General features: G+C 43.0%; 2 protein-coding genes across 2 annotated transcripts in view; both read right to left on the bottom strand.

Moving 5' to 3' along the window:
- Positions 1 to 21128, bottom strand: part of LOC309701482 (uncharacterized protein) — a 2150955-nt gene that overhangs the window by 1272242 nt on the left and 857585 nt on the right. The window lies entirely within an intron of this gene.
- The window catches only part of LOC309700218 (protein NLRC3-like), a gene marked incomplete at both ends in the record, with an annotated part of 41353 nt that overhangs the window by 8643 nt on the left and 11582 nt on the right, over positions 1 to 21128 (bottom strand). The window contains 4 exons of the mRNA XM_082523665.1: positions 4847 to 5020; positions 9863 to 11651; positions 11756 to 11997; positions 17641 to 17772. Of these exons, the coding sequence (XP_082379791.1) occupies positions 4847 to 5020; positions 9863 to 11651; positions 11756 to 11997; positions 17641 to 17772 (2337 nt within the window). The remainder of the gene's footprint in view (positions 1 to 4846; positions 5021 to 9862; positions 11652 to 11755; positions 11998 to 17640; positions 17773 to 21128) is intronic.

The following is a 21128-nucleotide window of genomic DNA, read 5'->3' as shown; positions in this document are numbered from 1 at the left end:
TTCGATACCCCCTCGATGTTTTCCCTCAACACCAACACATTGTCTCAGAGCAACAGCTAGCGGTTCAATGGCAAAAAGGAGACAGAGGGCATCCCTGTCCTGGGGGGCAGATTATTGTTAGTCTGGACGGCTGTTAGAGGGGAGCAATACAATACTTTTATCCAAGATACAAAATTAAAGACACATTTTTTAAGCGTATAAAAAAAATCCCATCTCACCCGATCCAACGCCTTTTCTGCGTCAAGCCAAATTACAGTTTCCAATGTATCACCTTTAACATGGGTATAAATGATATTTAATAGAGCTCTAATGTTCAAAAAAGAGTGCCTAATAAAGCCCGTCTGGTGAAATAATGGAGGACAAATACTTGTGTAAGCGACGGGCCAACACTTGAGCCAGGATCTTGGTGTCTGTGTTGAACAAAGATATTAAACGACATGAACGACAATCTAAATGGTCTTTTTCCTGTTTTACAAAATACACACATCACTGCTTGATGCATTGTTGGAGGCAACGACTGTGAGAGGAAGGATTCTTCAAAAGTTGATTTTAACAGTGAATTCAGTCGGTCAGAAAACTTTATGAAAAAATCAGATGGATACCCGTCGGGGCAGCAGATTTTCCAGACTGCATGCTCCGTACGGCCGTTTCAATTCCAACATTAGAGACAGGTTCCTCCAGACTAGCGATCGCATCTTCTCCCAAGGAGGGAATATCAAACACCTTATTGAAATCATTGTGGATCTCAAGGATAGTTTGGTTGTCTGTAGACCTTATTCCCTGGTCATTGTAGATCTCAAGGATAGTTGGTTAGCTGTTCTTAGTCGTAGCTGGTGAGCTGATAACTCGCCTGTTTTTTCTCCATGTTCATAAGCGTAGCTGCAACTTTGACTCAGCCTGTTTTGTAGATATGAGATTGTATTCAGTTTGTCATTGTAACCGCTGTGTATATAATACAGGCTCAGGAGAGTGGCTGCACACAGCATGTAGTTTAGTGTCACGGTCACAGTGGCTGACCGTATGGAGAGTGTGTGGAGGACTCAGGCGCAGACACTGGCGCAGACATGAAACTGAGTTTTGAACGAAAAGCGAGCCTTTATTTCGGCTGAAGACATCAAACAAGGCAGAATCACAGTGAAGAGAACTAAACTGGGGAACTAATACTATAAGAAATCATGAAGACACGGAAAGCTATGGCTAAGAATACAAAAGACTGGGCATGAAAATATGGAGGGTGGGAACACAGATGACGCGACACAGAGACTAAATACACATGAGGGATGATCAAGTTCCAAACATTAAAACTGTCAAACCTGCAGGGGGGATTGGCTGTTCCAAACCTGAAATATTATTTCTGGGCAGCTCAGATGAGACCCCTGACTGTATGGGTGCGGGATTTGTCTGAAACTCAGTGGCTAAACATTGAGAAGACAATGTGCGAAAGATCATTGGAATCCCTGCTTTGTTCTAACATTTCAATTAAAAATGTGCATATGGGGGAACGGACGAGGGTCACACTAAAGATTTGGCGTAGAATCAAACAATCATTTGGTCTTCCAAAAGAAATTTCAATGTTATCAAGGCTCTCCTCCCTGCAGGGTTTTTCTCCTATTGTGGAAGACTCTGGCTTCAGAGCATGGTCACATAGCAGGCTTCATAAACTTTGTCATGTTGTGAGGAATGGGCACCTGAGCTCATTTGAACAGTTGAGGTCAGTTTCAGCTTCCTTCTTCTGACTTTTTTAGATTTCTGCAGCTACGAAGCTTTTTGACAAAACATAAAGAATGGAGGCAAGTTTTGGAGCCCTCACCCATTGAGGAAATATTTCTAAAAATATTTCAAAGTAATTCCTCCCCAAAATTAATCAGTCATTTTTATAACACATTTATGAGTTTCAATACAAATGCAACTTTGGATATTAAGGCAAGGTGGGAAGCTGAGACTGGCACTCAAATCTCAGAGGACACCTGGGAAGAGGTGTTCGGTGAAGCCCATCTGGTGACTAATTCTGGGCTGTGGAGAGAATTTAAATGGAAGGTGGTCATGAGATATTTTAGAACCCCAGAGATAATGGCCAAAATGAAGCCTACAAATCCTGACACCTGCTGGCGAAATTGTGGTACTTCTTTAGGAACCCACTCACATATATTCTGGTCATGCCCAAAAATCTGCTCACTTTGGAATGACATATTTAAAGTTCTCAGTACAGTTTTCCAACAACCATTAACAAAAGACCAACAGTTAGCCATTTTAGGAGTCTTACCAAAGGGTTTTGCGGGAAACAATAAAACGTATCTCTTAAGAATCTTGCAGCAGCACTAAAGTGTATCACTATTAAATGGCTGAATCTTGACCCACCTTCATATAATATGTGGATTGATAAAGCAAGAGAAATTTACCAGATGGAGGAAATAACATCTGCTCTGCGGATTCAGAGAGAATTGTTTACTGAGCGTTGGCGACCCATACATGCTTTACTGTTTCAATAATTTAGCATAGGTCTGTTTCGTTTTGTCCATTTACGGCTAAGTTTGTCACAAGTTATTTAATATTACATAAAGTTTATGTTTTGTTTTGTTTTTATTGTTGTCTGTCTGTTTGTTTGTTTGTTTGTTTGGGTTTTGTTTTGCTTCCCAGTTTTGTTTTGTGCTTCCTAATTGCAGTTCTTATTTTAACCTACATTTCTGCATTGCAGTTCCTGTAACTGTCCTACTTGTGAACATCGACAAGCACAAGTTGCAATGTTGTAAATTATAATAAAAATTGAGTTAAAAAAAAAAAAAGAACATTAAAGTCGTACATGTCTCATAAAAACAGGACAAAGACTTGAAAAAGTCGTGTTTTTCCTTCCAGGAACCACATGGCTTCACTTTTAAAGGTGAAGTGTGAAAGAAATGGACATATTTGAAGTCCAACACCTTTTTCCAGTCACATTATTAAAGCAGACAAACTACAAGCTCATTTTCATTCCAACAAGTCATCTTCTGACCTGGACTAACAACACTGGTCTCTATGTGCAGCTGGCTGTGAGACCAGTGCTCAGGGAGCGTCTACAAAGTGCAACACTGAAAGAACATCACACACTCATTTGCTTCCAGCACTTTCACACAAACATCTACTGTCATTATTGTCACCAAACTCTGTGGATCCTTTATTGCAAATTCAAATGGGATCAAATGGTCAGACAAAAGAGGGTTATGAGGAAATATGATGAAATGTTGTGTATTAGCAGCAACTTATTGAATCATTTTCCTCAGAAACCAAACAAAATGATTGACAAACATGTTTTTACAAACTCAGTGTTGGACTTGGATCAGCAGGATAAGCTGATGTTTAAAGGCATTTGAGTCTCGCTGTATGAGAGTCCAGTTCTTACTCAATATTTATGGATGATGTTCTTTCAGTGTTGCACTTTGTAGACGCTCCCTGAGCCTCACAGCCAGCTGCACATGGACCAGCTGACATTACCCAGCATTAGAGGCGGATGTAAAAAATTCATGTTCCCATTTAAATGGTTTTAATTTGAATAAAACGATGTTGATTCATTCAATCCTGAATCGATGTTTAATATAAATGTATTTTGCCAGAATCTCAGGTTAAAGCTCACAAACTATTTCAACAAGCAGCAAACAGATAAAACAGTAAATGAGAGCAGCTAAACACACAAAGATGGAAACACAGAGCGTGGATCGTTCACTCGACGGCACGTACACGGACACGCCGTCGGGGCTGAAAGTGGACAGCTCACAGATCCTGAAGCTGCAGGTTTCATCTGTCTCCAACCAAAACTGAGTGAAGCAGCAGCAAAAGAAGATCCAAACTCTGCTTCACGTTTGATCAATATGCTCATGAATTCTCTCTGACTTTGGCTGTTCCTGCCTGCACAGCTCTCTCTCTCTCAGTGTACTCCAAGAACAGCTTCAAACATCTGTTTCTGCATCATTCACTGTTTATTAGACACCAGTCTGCTGTTGTGTAATAATGAAAGAAGTCGATGCTTCAGTGCTTTGAATTGTGTTACACAAAGCAAAGTTTTCACGTTGTTCAGGCAGAATCGAGCGTTGAAGAATGAATTCACACGTCAATAAACATTTTCATCAGCACAAGCAGGACAATGAAAGCAGGAAATACCCCAAACTGCTATTTCTCATTCTACAACTTCAACAACTGCACATGAATTATACTTCATACACAGACCCACAGTCTCTGATTGCTCTGAAATCTCACTGACAGCCAATAGAAATAAAGAAAAGTCCAGACTGACAGTCTCTGTGGGGTTAGGCAGTGAACTGCTCACGCTGTGTTAAAGTGCATCACAAACTATTGGAATTGGATCCAACTTTGTGAAGCAGATTTCTTCTCAGCTGCTGTTTTGAACATTTCCTCATGAACTGTATTAAACTCTGTAAATGAACTGAGAACTATTTCTACATTTGAAACTATGGATTCATTTTCCCGTTCACTTCTGTACGTTAGTGTATAAATGAATGTTAGACTGGGCTCCATGGAAACACTTGGACTGGTCTCAGCTGCCTTCTTTCTGTAGTCCTTTCTCTTCTCCAGCTTCTGTTTGAAATCCTCTCACAGAGCCTGAAACCTGCTTTGCTGTCATGTGTGGGCCTGTGTTCCTCTGCTTTAACACAAACCTCACCACAGCAGCTGTGTGGGTCGTCTCTGTAGCAGCCCGATCAGCTTCTGATACATGAACATCATCACAGCTCCTAACTTCACCTTTATTAGCTTTGACATTCATGTCTTTCTTTTCTCTGTCTGTTTCCACACAAGCTCAAAGTCTCTGCAGCCTGAAATATTGAAATACAACAACAGCTGCAGTCAGTGAACTCACCTCAGAGTCTCCAGTCGACAGTTTGGACTCTCCAGTCCAGCACACAGAAGCTTCACTGCTGAATCCTGCAGCTTGTTGTTACTAATGTCCAGCTCTGTCAGATGGGAGGGGATGGACTTCAGGGCCGAGGCCACAACTTCACAGTGAGTCTCTGAGAGTCCACAGTCAGCCAGTCTGAGATTACAGAAAATATAAAATGTGTTATTATAAAAGCAGAAAGTCTGCATTATAAACACAGACTGAATGTATATGAAGACAAAACAGAGTGAGGTCATAATCTGATGAACATCTGCTCTTCACATCTGTGCTTCAGCTCCTCTTACTGTGTTTGACATGACACAACGATTGAGTCTCTCTCAGACCTGCAGACTTTTAATGAGAATCTTTGTTTGGCTTTAATCTGCAGATGAAGGAGGAAGATGGTGTCACATTTAGGCTTCCATAACGTCCACAGTCTGTCACTGAGATCTGATCCAGAGTCAGAGTGAAGACACACATGTGGACTGTTTCCTGTCTTGAATCCAGAACATTTTGAATGAGTTCAGCTCAGTGAAGAGTTCCAGCTGGAAAGACGATCTCTGTTTGCTACCTGCTGCTGTCAGGTACGACTGTTCACGTCCACACTCAGGAAAAATCTGCTGACTGTCACCAAACGGAGCAGAAATGTCATCACTGGACAATAATGATGAATGAACTCAGAGCTGCTGATATCACATCTGATTTCAGGGGAACTAAACTAAAAAGGAACAAATAGAAACAACCATCATGACTCTGTTTGACCTTCAGATCAGAAACTATGGTTCAGAACAGCAGCAGGATTTCAGGCACTGTCACATCCTCAACATCCATATTCCAAATGCTCTTCCTGACAGGACACTCTTTGTTCCCACTCAGGGAGTTTCCATGTGTACAAATCATTTCTGAATCTCAGTAGACTGGGAGGTTTTTCCATCTCATGAATCTCTTTCCTAACATCAAACTAGATAAATCAAACAAAGGAACTGGAGTCTGTCTAATTTCTGACCCCAGTAAAGCTTGTACTGGGATACCCCGACATACTCTCTCTCCATCTGCTCCCACAGCCTCATATTCACAGCTGGCCCTTCTCTCAGCATCCACACTCAGGGTGGGGGCGGGGTCAACACCAGTCAAAACCATTGCTTTGGCCTTATGGCCATTTTATTAGTGTTCGTTTCTGAGTAACAAGCAGGACTACGCACAGGTGTTTGGACATGTGTGGACCCGACCTACACTTAAACTTCTTAAATCCTCTGTTTCTGTGTCACCAGCTACACTTTTAATATTCATATATTCACTCCGACATTTTTGGGGAGCGGTCAGAGCTCGTACACTGCAGACAAACATGTCTCCCAGCACACAGCTGACTGTCAACTCTCTGAGATTGGATATGATTCATTTAGATTATATCTGTAAGGTGAAGTTTATCTCGGTGTTTATTTGTTCCTGAGGAAGTCAGCTCGGCTCAGATTAAAGTTTAATAACTGAACAATTTTAATGAACCTTAACGCCTCCCTGGAGCATATATGGAACTGAATCAGTCACTTTTCTTTATTTCCTCATGTTCATATGTGACATACATGTTTTAACCATTAATCTGGAATTAAACTGACATTTAATATATTTTAAGGAGGAAAGAGAAATTTCACCAGAGGATGTTGATGCTGTTCATGGAGACTGAAGACAGAATGATTTATCTGTCTTAATATTTCTGCTGCTCTTTCCTCTGGTGCAAAAATGTTTTAACTGTTGGTTTTAATTCAAAATCAATGGTTAAAATGTTAAAACACCAACAAACTTGTGGCGTTAGTGTTGATATTCTGTGAGTTACTTAAAGAGATCACACAGGTACAGGACATATTTTATGTTTAAGTTTATGCATGTTTGTGGTGTGATGTGCATGTAGTGGGCTGTTATGTTGTAAACTGTGTGGATGTGTTTGGGAACAGAAAGATTATTTTACTGCATAAAACGGCGCTGATCAGCTGTTTCTGCCGCTGACACACTCGGCCGGTGAACCACCTGACTCACACAGGCTCTCCTCCTCCACAGTCCTCGTTTATGAAGAGCTTTACAAACACAACATCACGGCTAACAGCTGGATTCTCCCGTTTCAGTGCCAAACAGCCACTTCCTGCTACAGACAGTAAAGTGGACAGTTTGGCGCTAAACACGTTTTTAAAACTTTAAGCTCTTATTTGTTAAAGCCAGCTTCACAGACAGATCTGTGTCAGTGTTTTAGAGCAGGGCTCAGTGGTGTAAACCAGCCTTTATATGTGTTTCATCTCCATTTTTACATTAAACTGAACCAAAACACTGAAACCTTCACCTGATATGTCTGTGTAGGTTCTCATCATACAGTCATGGTAATCTAAGGAGCCTGGAAAGAAAAGTGACTTCTTTAAGTTTCTTGAAGACGTTTCATCTCTCGAAACCTCTGCTGATAATCACCCACACCCTTTTTCACAGCTTGGCTCATGTGATGAGCCACATGATCAATAGTTGGTCAGCGACCCTCTTAAGGGACACTCCCACTAGGATTAAAATCTGGGACTCTCCACTTTTTGGTTTTAGAAGTGAAGAAGCTGAATGTTCGGATTAAACATCTTCAAGAAACTTAAAGCAGTGCACTCGCTTTTCTTTCTAAGCGGCCTTTCTTAGATCACCTGATATAACCTGAGTAAATTATGTCGGGTTTGAAAACTCTGCAGCATGACCCGGGTGTTGCTGGTGGCATCATGAGCTTAGACCCCTCAGTCAGCTCGGTCTGAAGTCATCGCAGCACTAACAGGCACAAATAGGCTCTAACGTGACAAACTGACCCGACATTTAAAGAGTGCCCACTACAGTCTCAGCTAAAACATATTAAAATGTGCAACGCCAAGGACTGTACACTGGACTCCATTTCAGTGCAAAATAATAAAACAAAGTAAATCCATCCAATCTCCTCTGCCTGTCCTTATCATCAATAAAAACAATTAATAAAACAGAAAATCATAGAAACAGTCATCTTTGTTATTGCATCATCACACATCAGTTCCCAGTAACTAGTCAGAATGAGACGTTGTTTTCATCTTTCTCACACTCATCTCACTCCCCGGTCACAACAGGTGGTGACTTTAACAGGTGTTACAACCTGGCTCAAAGCTGCAAAAGAGGGCGGAGACTGAAAACAGAGACTGGTTTCATTTTGAAGTTCTTAATAACCTCGGCTAAAGATGACACCAGACAGCGTGACAGGGTCTGACAACGAGTGGTGGCGTCGTCCTAGCCGACCTCGGCAGTTATTCACACGCCATGACCAAAAACTCCTGCAGTGTGACAGCAGACAGAGGAGGAGTCACAGAGGAGCGTAACAGCTGTGACAGATGCAACAGGAGGACGAGCTCCAACAGTAAACACACTGAAGACAGGAAAGCAGTCACGAGTGATGTTGGTCCTGTTTTTATCTCCACTAAAACCTCTCTAACGTCACATGTAACAGAACACAGACACGTCTGATTATCAGGGACCACGACCCACATCTTTGCCTCACTATGTTTATAAGAAGAGACTGAAAATAATGATTCTCCCAACACATCACCAACACTTTTATGGCAAACAGATAATAGTGAGTGACAAGAGGTGAACTGTTTCATATGCAGTTATCAGGGTAAATACATTTAAACCAAAGACACTGGAAGAGTAAAGGAAAGGAACTGAAGGTGACAATTCAAGAAGCTCAACAGAAGTCAAATGTAACAGGATCAAGATTCCCTGTTAAAAACAGATATGTACAGTATAATAGTAGACTACACTAATAATAGTGTATAGTATAATAGTAGACTACACTAATAATAGTGTATAGTATAATAGTAGACTACACTAATAATAGTGTATAGTATAATAGTAGACTACACTAATAATAGTGTATAGTATAATAGTATACTATACTAATAATAGTGTATAGTATAATAGTAGACTATACTAATAATAGTGTATAGTATAGTAGTATACTATATGAAGTCTACACCGCCATGTCCTTAAAATTCAGCGAAATTAAGGACGCATTTGAGGGCCGCATTTCGAGCAGCGACCTTCGTCCCGTCGCTGTGATGTAATCGGCCTTAAAATGCGTCCTTTAAGGCTGCAGACCCTGAATTGGGATACAGCCAGAGTCTCGTCTCTGTTTTCACAGAGGATGTGGTTCTGTTGGCTTCATCAGGTGATGGCCTGCAGCTCACAGTGGAGCTGTTCTCAGCAGAGTGTGAAGCCGTGTGAATGAGGATCAGCATCTGAGGCCATGGTCCTCAGCTGGGAAAGGGTGGAGTGCCCACTCTGGGTCAGAGACGTTCCTGCCCCAGGTGGAGGAGTCTGAGTATCTCAGGGTCGTGTAAAGAAGGGGGAGGGGAGCAGGAATCAACAGACAGACTGTTGCTGCGGTAACAGTCAGGTGGACGCTGTACCGGTCTGTCGTGGTGAAGAGAGAGAGAGCTGAGCGTGACAGCAAAGCTCTAAATTTACCGGTCGATCTACGTCCCTGCCCTCACCTATGGTCACGAGCTGTGGGCAGTGACGGGAAGAACCAGATCGTGGTTACAAGTGGGGCAAAAAAATTTTCTCTGAAGGGTAGCTGGTGTCTCCCTTGGAGACGGGGTGAGGAGAATCCCCTTCACAAAAACTAATCAAGTGAACAAGACTCTCCAGGAGGGAAACATTTAAATATCCAAGTCCACCATAAAGAGAAAACTGCATGAAGGTAAACACAGATGGTGCATTACAATTCATTGCATGTGTTTTACATGAAGAATGGAGGATATACCGTCCACTTTCACTCTGTCTTTAGCAGCAAGTGGCTCTTTGTTGTTTGGCTAGCTGCACTGAAACAGGAGAATCCATCTGTTAGCCGTAATGTTGGTGTTTGTAAAGCACTTTATAACCAAGGACTGTGTTTTTAATTTAAAGATTAAACTATTAACCGACACTGATCAATGATGTAATGATCACATCTGGACTCACCGAGCCTTTCTGCAGTTCCTCACAGCTGGAATCAGTCTCAGTCGTCCCTCCTTTGAAGCTTTGTACTTCTGCAGGTCAAACTCATCCAGAACCTCCTCTGACATCTGCAGCATGAAGGCCAGAGCTGAGCAGTGGATCATAGAGAGGTCCTTTGACCTTTGCTTTGACTTCAGGAACTCTTGGATCTCCTGATGTACTGAGAGGTCGTTCATCTCCATCAGACAGTGGAAGATGTTGATGCTTCTGTCAGGAGAGGATTTAAACTTCTTGTTATTCTTCAGGTTCTTGATGACTCTCTGGATGGTTTCTGGACTGTTCTCTGTCTGACCCAGCAGACCTCCTAAGAGTCTCTGGTTGGACTCCAGACAGAGGCCATGAAGGAAGCGGACAAACAGGTCCAGGTGGCCATTTTTACTCTGGAGGGATTTCTCCATGGCTCGTTTAAGGAAATCATCCAGAGATGACTCTTTGTATTTTATTCCCAGGAAGTCCTTCAGCACCTCTGACTTCCTGTTGGTGAAACAGTGGAACATGTAGACTGCAGCCAGAAACTCCTGGATGCTCAGATGAACAAAGCAGTAGACTGGTTTCTGGAAGATCACACACTCTCTTTTGAAGATCTCTGTACAAACTCCTGAGTACACCGAGGCCTCTGTCACATCCAGACCACACTGCTCCAGGTCTTCTTGGTAGAACATGATGTTTCCTTTCTCCAGATGTTCAAACGCCAGCCTCCCCAGCTTCAGAAGAACTTCCCTGTCAGCCTCCGTCAGCTCCTGTGGACTCGTCTCATGTCCCTCGTGGTACTTGTTCTTCTTCCTCTTTGTCTGAACCAGCAGGAAGTGTGAGTACATGTCAGTCAGGGTCTTGGGCAGCTCTCCTCTCTGCTCTGTAGTCAACATGTGCTCCAGAACTGTAGCAGTGATCCAGCAGAAGACTGGGATTCTACACATGATGTGGAGACTCCTGGATGTCTTCATGTGGGAGATGATTCTGCTGGACAGCTCTTCATCACTGAATCTCCTCCTGAAGTACTCCTCCTTCTGGGCGTCAGTGAAGCCTCGTACTTCTGTTAGCCTGTCAACACATGTAGGAGGGATCTGATTGGCTGCTGCGGGTCGGGAAGTTATCCAGACGAGAGCCGAGGGAAGCAGATTCCCCTGGATGAGGTTTGTCAGCAGCTGGCTGACTGATGACTTCTGTGTGACATCAGACAGCAGCTTCCTGTTGGTGAAATCCAATGAAAGTCTGCTTTCATCCAGGCCGTCAAAGATGAACAAAAGCTGAGAGACAGCCAGCTTCTCTGCTGTGACCTTCTGTAATGTTGGATGGAAAACATGGAGCAGCTCCAGAAGACTGTACTGCTCCTCTCTGATCAGGTTCAGCTCCCTGAATGAAAGCAGAACCACCACACTGACATGTTGGTTCTCCAAGCCCTCTGCCCAGTCCAGAGTGAACTTCTGCACTGAGAAGGTTTTTCCAACACCAGCCACGCCGTTGGTCAGAACCACTCTGATGGCTCTCTGTTGGTCAGGTAAGGCTTTAAAGATGTCCTGGCACCTGATTGGAGTGTCATGGAGGGCGTCCATCTTGGAAGCTGTCTCCAGCTGCCTCACCTCATGTTGGCTATGAACCTCTTCACTCTGTCCCTCTGTGATGTAGAGCTCAGTGTAGATCCTGTTGAGGAGAGTTCTACTTCCTGTTTCATCACTTCCTTCAGTCACACGTTCACATCTCCTCCTCAGACTGATCTTATGTTCATCTAAAACCTCCTGCAGACCAACATCTGCTGAAAGAAAGAAAAACAGAAAGAAAACTCTTCAATGTCTGAACAACAACAAGAAGTCCAGTTTTCAGAAATGAGTCCATCAGCAGACAGATGTTCAGTCTTACTTTGTACACAGCTGCTCTGACTGGCTGTCTGCAGTCCAGCTCTGCTTCTGGATCTTTCTCCACACTGGGGACAGGACCAGTCTCCTGATGAAGCAGACTGGTCCCAGTATGAGGAGATGCACTGTCTGCAGAACCAGTGTCCACAGCTGGTAGAGACTGGATCCTTCAGGACGTCCTGACACAAAGCACAGCAGGACAGCTGCTCCTCCTCACAGACACCACTCCTCTTCCTCTTCCTCCCTCTGTGAACACATTTCTTTATCACTAAAATCATTGACTGTCAGTGACAAACATCCAGATTTGATGACACTGTGCAGAAGCTCTGATGGTCACAGAGAAAAGTCAAAGTGGAGAAACTTGTGTTTGAGTTCAGAATCCAAGTTTCCTTTGCTGTTCCTGCCTGTCTTATTAAACACAGAGTGATCAGCCTACAAACTCCACAGTAAAAGCCTTCATCACAGAGCTGATTATGTCCTTCACTGGATGTACTGGAAGTTTGGGATCCATCACTCTGAACTGACCTTTGACCTCCTCTAAAAACTGTGGTGGAGCAGCGGTGTCACATTCAGAGCTTTCAGCTTTATTTTGAAAGAGTTCAGTCATCAGGAAGTGAACTTCTGGGTTCTGATTTTCTTTCTATTATTTTACAGAAGTGAAGAAGAAGAACTAAAAGCTTTGAAATGATCTGAGTGATATTTTTGAACATTGCCACCAAATTGAGTTCAGCCTCCAGCAGTAACTTTGTTTCATGATGCCTCCCTGATGATGTGATGTTTGATTACAAACCTGTTTATGTGTTAGACATTAATCACATGAACACAGGCAGAAAAAAGAAGCCAATGAAACAAATGACAGAAACGTGTTCATTCACTGCCATGATCCATATTTGATATGTACAGATGTTTGTAAAGAACACGTGTGCAGCGCTTTGTTCTGAGTATCTGCTGTCAGCACACAGTGCAGCAATAACTACAACCACACGTTTCTGTAGATCCTGAACATCAGCCTGGAGGAATCTGACCTCAGGTCTGCACACAGAGGAGCTTCACCTCTGGGATGATGCTGGCTTCAGCTCCTTCTACAATCAGGCAGAAGCTTCTGCACCATCAGGACACAAACAGAGAGGAGCTTCTATCCTCAGACCATCCAAGTCCTAAATCAGAACATGCTCCCCTCATAGCATCACCATCAGGGTTTCAACAGGACCTTACATCATGTTCTTGTCTCACTGTCATATTTCAGATCATACCTGATTCATTATGACGTCACACGCTGCTACACTGATCCTGCTGCTTCATTACTGCTGATATTACTCTGCTCACTCTGTTCAGTTACTCTGTTTACATCACTTTGCTCATTTGCTTTGTTCTGCTTGCACTGCTCTGTCAGTACATGCTGTGCTAATGTGGCACAAAGCACTTTAACATTACATCTGCACAATGTTTCATTATTTCATTTAATGATTGTTTCTAATGTTTTGTCCAGTCACAGGAGCAGCTCAGCACATTTCACTGTGTTGTACGTGTATGACGATGCCTGTGACAAATAAACAGCCTCGGACTCTTCAATCTTCTGCATTTCTTTGGAGATCAGCTCAGTGGCCTGTTGAGACCATCTTTCTATTTCTGATGACTCAGTTCAGATTATTATCCTGATACTTTCTTTTAAAATGTGATGAAATCATTTATCTGATGTTCTGACACAAATACACCAAAACAATCCCAAACAGCACAAACCACCACGTTACACACAGTGTAATAAAAATACAGGCAACTACAAATAAAAACACTTTAAAAATATAAACTAAAATTACAAAGTGGTCACAGAATTTCAAACACCTGTAAATGAGTCAGCAGCTCTCTTACATGGTCAGCTGAGCTCCATGATTGAAGAACATTGTTGCTGCAGGTTCATGACTGAAATATAGAGGTGTGTTTTTGGACCAGTCACTCCTCACAGACACACAGCTGGATACTGGAGACTGTGACCTCTGACCTCTGCAAACACAACCACATTGCATTCATTTCACATCAATTAGTACACCACAAAAGGCATGCAAGAAACACAGTATGAAGGCAAACTTCTGGCTTCAATAACATTCAACAGGTCAGGTGGAAACTTTTCTCAGATTTGATTCATGTTTTTATAGAACGATCCAGCTAAAAAAAATATACCATTAGGTCAGGGGTCAGCAACCTTCAGGACCCAAAGAGCCATTTGGAGCCAGTTTCCACGCAAAAGAAAACACTGGGAGCCACAAATACTTTTTGACGTCTAGAATGAAGATAACACTGTATATACTGTTTTTTACCTTTATGCTTTGTGTGAACAACTAAGGTGTGTTGCTTATGAAATCCATGAAGTGCTACAGAGAAAATTACATGTTATTTATGTAATGAACACATTTGAACTCTTAAAGAAATATAACAAAAGGAAAGACACCCAGCTGAACTAAAATGATGTAGCAAACAAAAACTGCTGTGAGCCGCCACCCTTATATCTCCTTTGGGCTTTTGGAGCCTTGACCTGACTTTTAAAAAATAATTGGAAAAAAAGCTCTATGCTGCTGAAAGATGAAAAATAGATATTTGCAAAATTCTGCCTAAATATGTATTTTACCTGGTTAATGTGTGTGGCGGGGCGTGGTCTGCAGCGGCGAGGTGGACGCACCTGAGCGGCAATCACGCCTCGCCGCCTTAACGTCTGTGCTGTTGTGTTGGTGTGTGTCGGGCTGTGAGCAGCAAAGCTACAGCCGGCTGTGTGCGTACAGCAACCGTGTGTGAAAAGTGGTCAATAAAGAGAAGCTGAAAAGCGAGTTCATGCAAACATCGTCGGGTCTGCCGTGATATGTTTACAACGGGACTTCTGCTCCTGAACCTCTGCGCACAGCGTCTGCAGGTCGGGGCTGTACGAAGTCACTTTCATCTTTACAGGACTGTAAGCTGTCGTCTGTGAGGCGTGAGCGTGTTTGTTTTTAACATAGTTCACAGTGGAGAACAGCTGCTGACATAATGTGGATCCGAAGATCCATAATTGGCCTACCTGGGGCTGAAAGTCTCGATAAATGCACGGCGTTTCGGCGGGTACACCGGCTTCCACGAGTGTGACGCTTATTTGAGCGATGAAAAATAAAAAAATATAATTTTCTTTTTATATTTCAATATCACAATAATCTTCCAATTTAGAACTACAAGTTAAAAAAGAACATAAATAAAATACACTTCAGCTAAATACTTCTAATTTATTTTCCCAAACCACGAGGAGCCGCACTGTAAGGACTAAAGAGCCGCAGGTTGCCGACCCCTGCATTAGTGTTAGTCAATGTTGCAACTGAACTGAAAAACAAAAGATTTTGGTCCAAAGAAACAAAGTCACTATTAATACAACACAACCCCCCCAAAAAGAGCCATGTAGACCCCGGGCTCTATGGGTCTTGTGCTCGGAGCTTGTTCCTGTGCTGCCATGATTAGTGCCTCTGTGCTGTCTTTCAGTCCAGCTTTGTTCAGCCACTGGTAGGATTTCTGGATGTCAGCCACTTCCTCTGCCTGCTGGTGGTGCAAACTGTGTTGTTCTGAGTTTCATTGGACGTCTTTGTCCAAAGCACCAGACAAAGGGCAAAGTAGATGCATTTGCATCAGCAGGAAAATACACCCCAAACTAGCATCATCATTATACAACTTTAACAACTGCCACTAAATGATACTTCATACACAGACCAGTGTTAGGTTAAGTTATGATGTCACTGGCAGAACATTTATAGAAACAACCTTTGAACTCTGAGTCAGCAGCTCTCTTACATGGTCAGCTGAGCTCCATGATTGAAGAACATTGTTGCTGCAGGTTCATCACTGAACTGTGGAGGAACTTTTTCTTTGGACCAGTCACTCCTCACAGACACACAGCTGGATCCTGGAGACTGTGACCTCTGACCTCTGCAAACACAAACACATCACATGAATTACTGATTAATCTCTGTTTAAAATCTTTTAAGCAGCTGCAAACACACAAACTGGATGATGTGATGGTTTCTGTCAGTAATAGTTGTCTCAGATTAGAGTACAGACGGCTGCAGAGACGTTCACAGCAACAGAGCAGAAATCATTACCTTGGATTGCATTACTACTATGATTGATACTAGCATTATCGTACCCGGACCACCATTAGGAATCATTTATGATGTCACTGGCAGAACATTTATAGAAACAACCTTTGAACTCTGAGTCAGCAGCTCTCTTACATGGTCAGCTGAGCTCCATGATTGAAGTTCACTGTTGCTGCAGGTTCATGACTGAAGTCTGGAGGATCTATTCCTTTGGACCAGTCACTCCTCACAGACACACAGCTGGATACTGGAGACTGTGACCTCTGACCTCTGCAAACACAACCACATTGCATTCATTTCACATCAATTAGTACACCACAAAAGGCATGCAAGAAACACAGTATGAAGGCAAACTTCTGGCTTCAATAACATTCAATAGGTCAGGTGGAAACTTTTCTCAGATTTGATTCATGTTTTTATAGAACGATCCAGCTAAAAAAAATATACCATTAGGTCAGGGGTCAGCAACCTTCAGGACCCAAAGAGCCATTTGGAGCCAGTTTCCACGCAAAAGAAAACACTGGGAGCCACAAATACTTTTTGACGTCTAGAATGAAGATAACACTGTATATACTGTTTTTTACCTTTATGCTTTGTGTGAACAACTAAGGTGTGTTGCTTATGAAATCCATGAAGTGCTACAGAGAAAATTACATGTTATTTATGTAATGAACACATTTGAACTCTTAAAGAAATATAACCAAAGGAAAGACACCCAGCTGAACTAAAATGATGTAGCAAACAAAAACTGCTGTGAGCCGCCACCCTTATATCTCCTTTGGGCTTTTGGAGCCTTGACCTGACTTTTAAAAAATAATTGGAAAAAAAGCTCTATGCTGCTGAAAGATGAAAAATAGATATTTGCAAAATTCTGCAGATCGGGGCTGTACGAAGTCACTTTCATCTTTACAGGACTGTAAGCTGTCGTCTGTGAGGCGTGAGCGGTGTTTGTTTTTAACATAGTTCACGGTGGAGAACAGCTGCTGACATAATGTGGATCCGAAGATCCATAATTGGCCTACCTGGGGTTGAAAGTCTCGATAAATGCACGGCGTTTCGGCGGGTACACCGGCTTCCACGAGTGTGACGCTTATTTGAACGATCAAAAAATAATAAAATATAATTTTCTTTTTATATTTCAATATCACAATAATCTTCCAATTTAGAACTACAAGTTAAAAAAGAACATAAATAAAATACACTTCAGCTAAATACTTCTAATTTATTTTCCCAAACCACGAGGAGCCGCACTGTAAGGACTAAAGAGCCGCAGGTTGCCGACCCCTGCATTAGTGTTAGTCAATGTTGCAACTGAACTGAAAAACAAAAGATTTTGGTCAGGTCCAAAGAAACAAAGTCACTATTAATACAACACAACCCCCCCAAAAAGAGCCATGTAGACCCCGGGCTCTATGGGTCTTGTGCTCGGAGCTTGTTCCTGTGCTGCCATGATTAGTGCCTCTGTGCTGTCTTTCAGTCCAGCTTTGTTCAGCCACTGGTAGGATTTCTGGATGTCAGCCACTTCCTCTGCCTGCTGGTGGTGCAAACTGTGTTGTTCTGAGTTTCATTGGACGTCTTTGTCCAAAGCACCAGACAAAGGGCAAAGTAGATGCATTTGCATCAGCAGGAAAATACACCCCAAACTAGCATCATCATTATACAACTTTAACAACTGCCACTAAATGATACTTCATACACAGACCAGTGTTAGGTTAAGTTATGATGTCACTGGCTGAACATTTATAGAAACAACCTTTGAACTCTGAGTCAGCAGCTCTCTTACATGGTCAGCTGAGCTCCATGATTGAAGAACATTGTTGCTGCAGGTTCATGACTGAACTCTGGAGGTTTTTCTCTGGACCAGTCACTCCTCACAGACACACAGCTGGATACTGGAGACTGTGACCTCTGACCTCTGCAAACACAAACATCAATAACTGATCAGTTCTCTCTGACACCCATATGATCAGCTGATCCCTCTGTGATATTGTGTCTGCCTCATAACGCTGACAGGTCAGCCAATCATCAGCCAGTTTTTCTGTCTCTGAATGAACTCAGTTTGTTCTCAGCTCTTCTCTCTGATTCTGCTGCACTGACTTCACTTAAACTTACAGAGTTCAGATCTTAGCAAGAAAACAAGTCAATAAAAAGCAAACTCAGATCAAACAGTTTGAACCAATCACAGATCAATGATTCTGTCATGGTTATGTTGAAATGACTAATAAAGTTAGTAGTGTTCTTACATTATTGCTGCAGGTCCATGACTGTAAGGTGGAGGTGTTTGTGTAACCCCGTCACTCCTCACAGACACACAGCTGGATGCTGCTCCGTCCTCTTCCTCCATCTTCTTGATGTCAGGGTGGAGTTAGTCTGAGAGGTAAACACACACACTCAGAGGTGCTGTTGTGCTGGAAGCATCACACTGACGGCTTTCTAATGTTGGAGCTTTGGCCCTAAAGTCCAAACCAGTTATTTTAGAGGCTCAAAGTCTTTAAAAAACACCAAAACCATCACATTATTTAATAAGTACATGATCAGGTGGATGAAGGAACTCAGTGTGTTTGGGATCATCATCATGGTGAGGAGCCCACATGTTACGGCTCCTTTGGAGAGAAGCTGAGGATCACTGCAGGAAGTGAGCTCATGAAACCAAACTGCTGTTTGTGAGCAGGATGACTCTGTTATTGGACCTGCTCTGTGTTCTACATGTGATCAATACTTCAAATATCTGTAAACATCTCATCTTATATTTGTTGCACTTGGTCACATCTGTCTTTAAAAATAGATTTTTAATGTCACTGAGAGTTCTTTTCTACCTTTATTGATTTATTTTGGAATAAATTAAATATAAAGGTGCCAAAAACTGCCTGCAGCTTCTGCTCTGTGACAGGAAACTACTGTCAGGCTCAAAATGACTTCAGATTATTCATCACAGAGTGTTTATAGATCACAGGACACGTTACAGTTTTACAGCCTCACGGACATAAAACTCTTAAAGTTTGTTTCTGAAGGGATTTTCAGATCAGACCTGATGTTTCTGCCTACAGCCTGTTTACCGATATAATCAATATCAGATATCAGAGCAACAGAAACCTCAGTGATCAGGACGCCGGGACTGAGAACAGGAAGTGGCTCAAACGTCGCACTTTCATAAAGTCAGCCTGAACTCCACTCACAGAGTTTCTGTCGCCATTTTAGTTTTAAAACCCGTCGTGATAAGGGCGGGTCTTACTGTGAACCTGCGCGCTCATTGGCTAATAACTTGAGATTGACAAGTCGTTATCCAATGAGCGCGCGGCTTCTCCCAACATAAAGTAGTTTCCTTTGAAAAACCAAAGTCTGATTATTTTTGCCTCCACTGACGGAGCCTGTTGTTCCCGCCACAGAGACACAGTAATGTCAGAGCGGTGTTAACACTCACCTGCCTCAGCACAGCTCTCACTCTCCTCCTGCTCTCTCAGCTAAACTCACTTCCTCTCTACTTACAGGAAACCAGCGCTCAGAGGAGCCGACCGGCCTCACGTTTCACCCACAGACACGAACAGCGTGGAATTATTTTATGTCATAAGAAGAAACATATTCATGTTAACACTCACCTGCATCAGCTCCACCTTCCTCCTCCTGCTGCTCTGAACGGAGGATCAACACTTTCACTTTCACTGCTCCTCCCTAAACACAGAGGATGCTGGGACTTGTAGTTTTTACCTTGTGTGATATTTATGGATGTGACACTAAATCACAGCATGAAAACTTCCTGCAAACATGTCACAGGCGATAAAAGTTTCACATTAAAGGTGAAGTTATTTTTCTGTCTCATGTTCAATAAACAGTGAGCTGGGAAAACTGAAGAACAGACTTCAGACGTTCCCTGCAGAGTTTCTGCTGCTCGGTCGTCTGCATGTTGCTGAGACTGAGCTGATGATGAAGCTGTGACGGGTTTATGGCACGTTTGGTTCTGGAGAAGAGTTTTACTGCCGGTGCAGGTGAAATGATCAGAGGTTACAGCCTCTGGTTAAAGTGGAGGCAGCGATCAGGACGGCTGAGCAGCAGAGGTCTCGAGGGTCCTAAAGTGTAAAAGCATCAGAATCAGAATCAGAAAGGGTTTTATTGCCAAATGTTGAGCAGGTTTACAACATTAGGAAATTGCTGCGGTGCTTCAGTGCAAACATACTGCCATAAATTACGCTTAAATAGACATGAAAATAAAAATAAGAATAAGAATTAAAAGTGCTAAGTAGATAGATATATACATGATATATACATGAGTGCAGGTGGTGATCAGTGCCAAACATGGAATGATGCAGTAAACACAGCATAGGGTCATGTGTTAGTGGTGGGAACAGTCATACGGTTATTGTTCATGAGTCCAACAGCAGAGGGGAAGAAACTGTTCTTATGGCGAGAGGTTCTGGTGCGAATGGACCGGAGCCTCCTGCCTGAGGGGAGCAGGTCAAACAGACTGTGTCCAGGGTGAGAAGGGTCAGCTGAGATCCGAGCTGCACGCCCCAGTGTCCTGGAGGTGTACAGGTCCTGCAGAGATGGGAGTCTGCAGCCAATCACCTTGTCAGCAGAGCGCACAACACGCTGCAGTCTCTGTTTGTCCCTGACAGTGGCTCCAGCGTACCACACGGTGATGGAGTAGGTGAGGATGGACTCGATGATTGCAGTGTAGAACTGCATCATCGTCCGTGTTGGCAGGTTGAATTTCTTCAGCTGCCTCAGGAAGTACATCCTCTGCTGGGCTTTCTTAATGACGGAGGTGATGGTGGGCTCCCACTTCAGGTCCTGGGTGATGGTGGTACCCAGGAAGCGGAATGAGTCCACAGAGGTGATGGGGGTGTCAGACAGGATGATGGGGGGGGAGTGGAGCTGTGTGCGTCCTGAAGTCCACAATAATCTCCACTGTCTTCTGGGCATTCAGCACCAGGTTGTTGTGGCTGCACCAGGACACCAGACGTTCAACCTCCCTCCTGTAGGCAGACTCATCCCCGTCCGAGATGAGTCCAATAACGGTGGTGTCATCAGTGTTAGTAACACAAAGATCACAGAATGGGATCATCCACACAACACTAACATCTAAATCCACGGCAGGAACTCTTCCAGTGTCCTGAAAAATCTGTGTGCACGATGCTGAGATTAAAATCTGTCTGCTCATCTTAATGCAATATTTACTAAAGTCTGGTAGAAGTTTTACTGATTTCCAGTCCACTTAGCAGACGTGTGGATAGGTGGTGGGTTGTAGAGCAGACTGAAAGCTTTAAGTTCATCCTC

The sequence above is a fragment of the Aulonocara stuartgranti genome (genome assembly GCF_965226115.1).
Source record: "Aulonocara stuartgranti genome assembly, chromosome: 23".
NCBI classification, from domain to species: Eukaryota; Metazoa; Chordata; class Actinopteri; order Cichliformes; family Cichlidae; genus Aulonocara; species Aulonocara stuartgranti.
The sequence above is the reverse complement of the archived record's forward strand: the minus strand, read 5'-3'. Positions and strand labels throughout refer to the sequence as shown.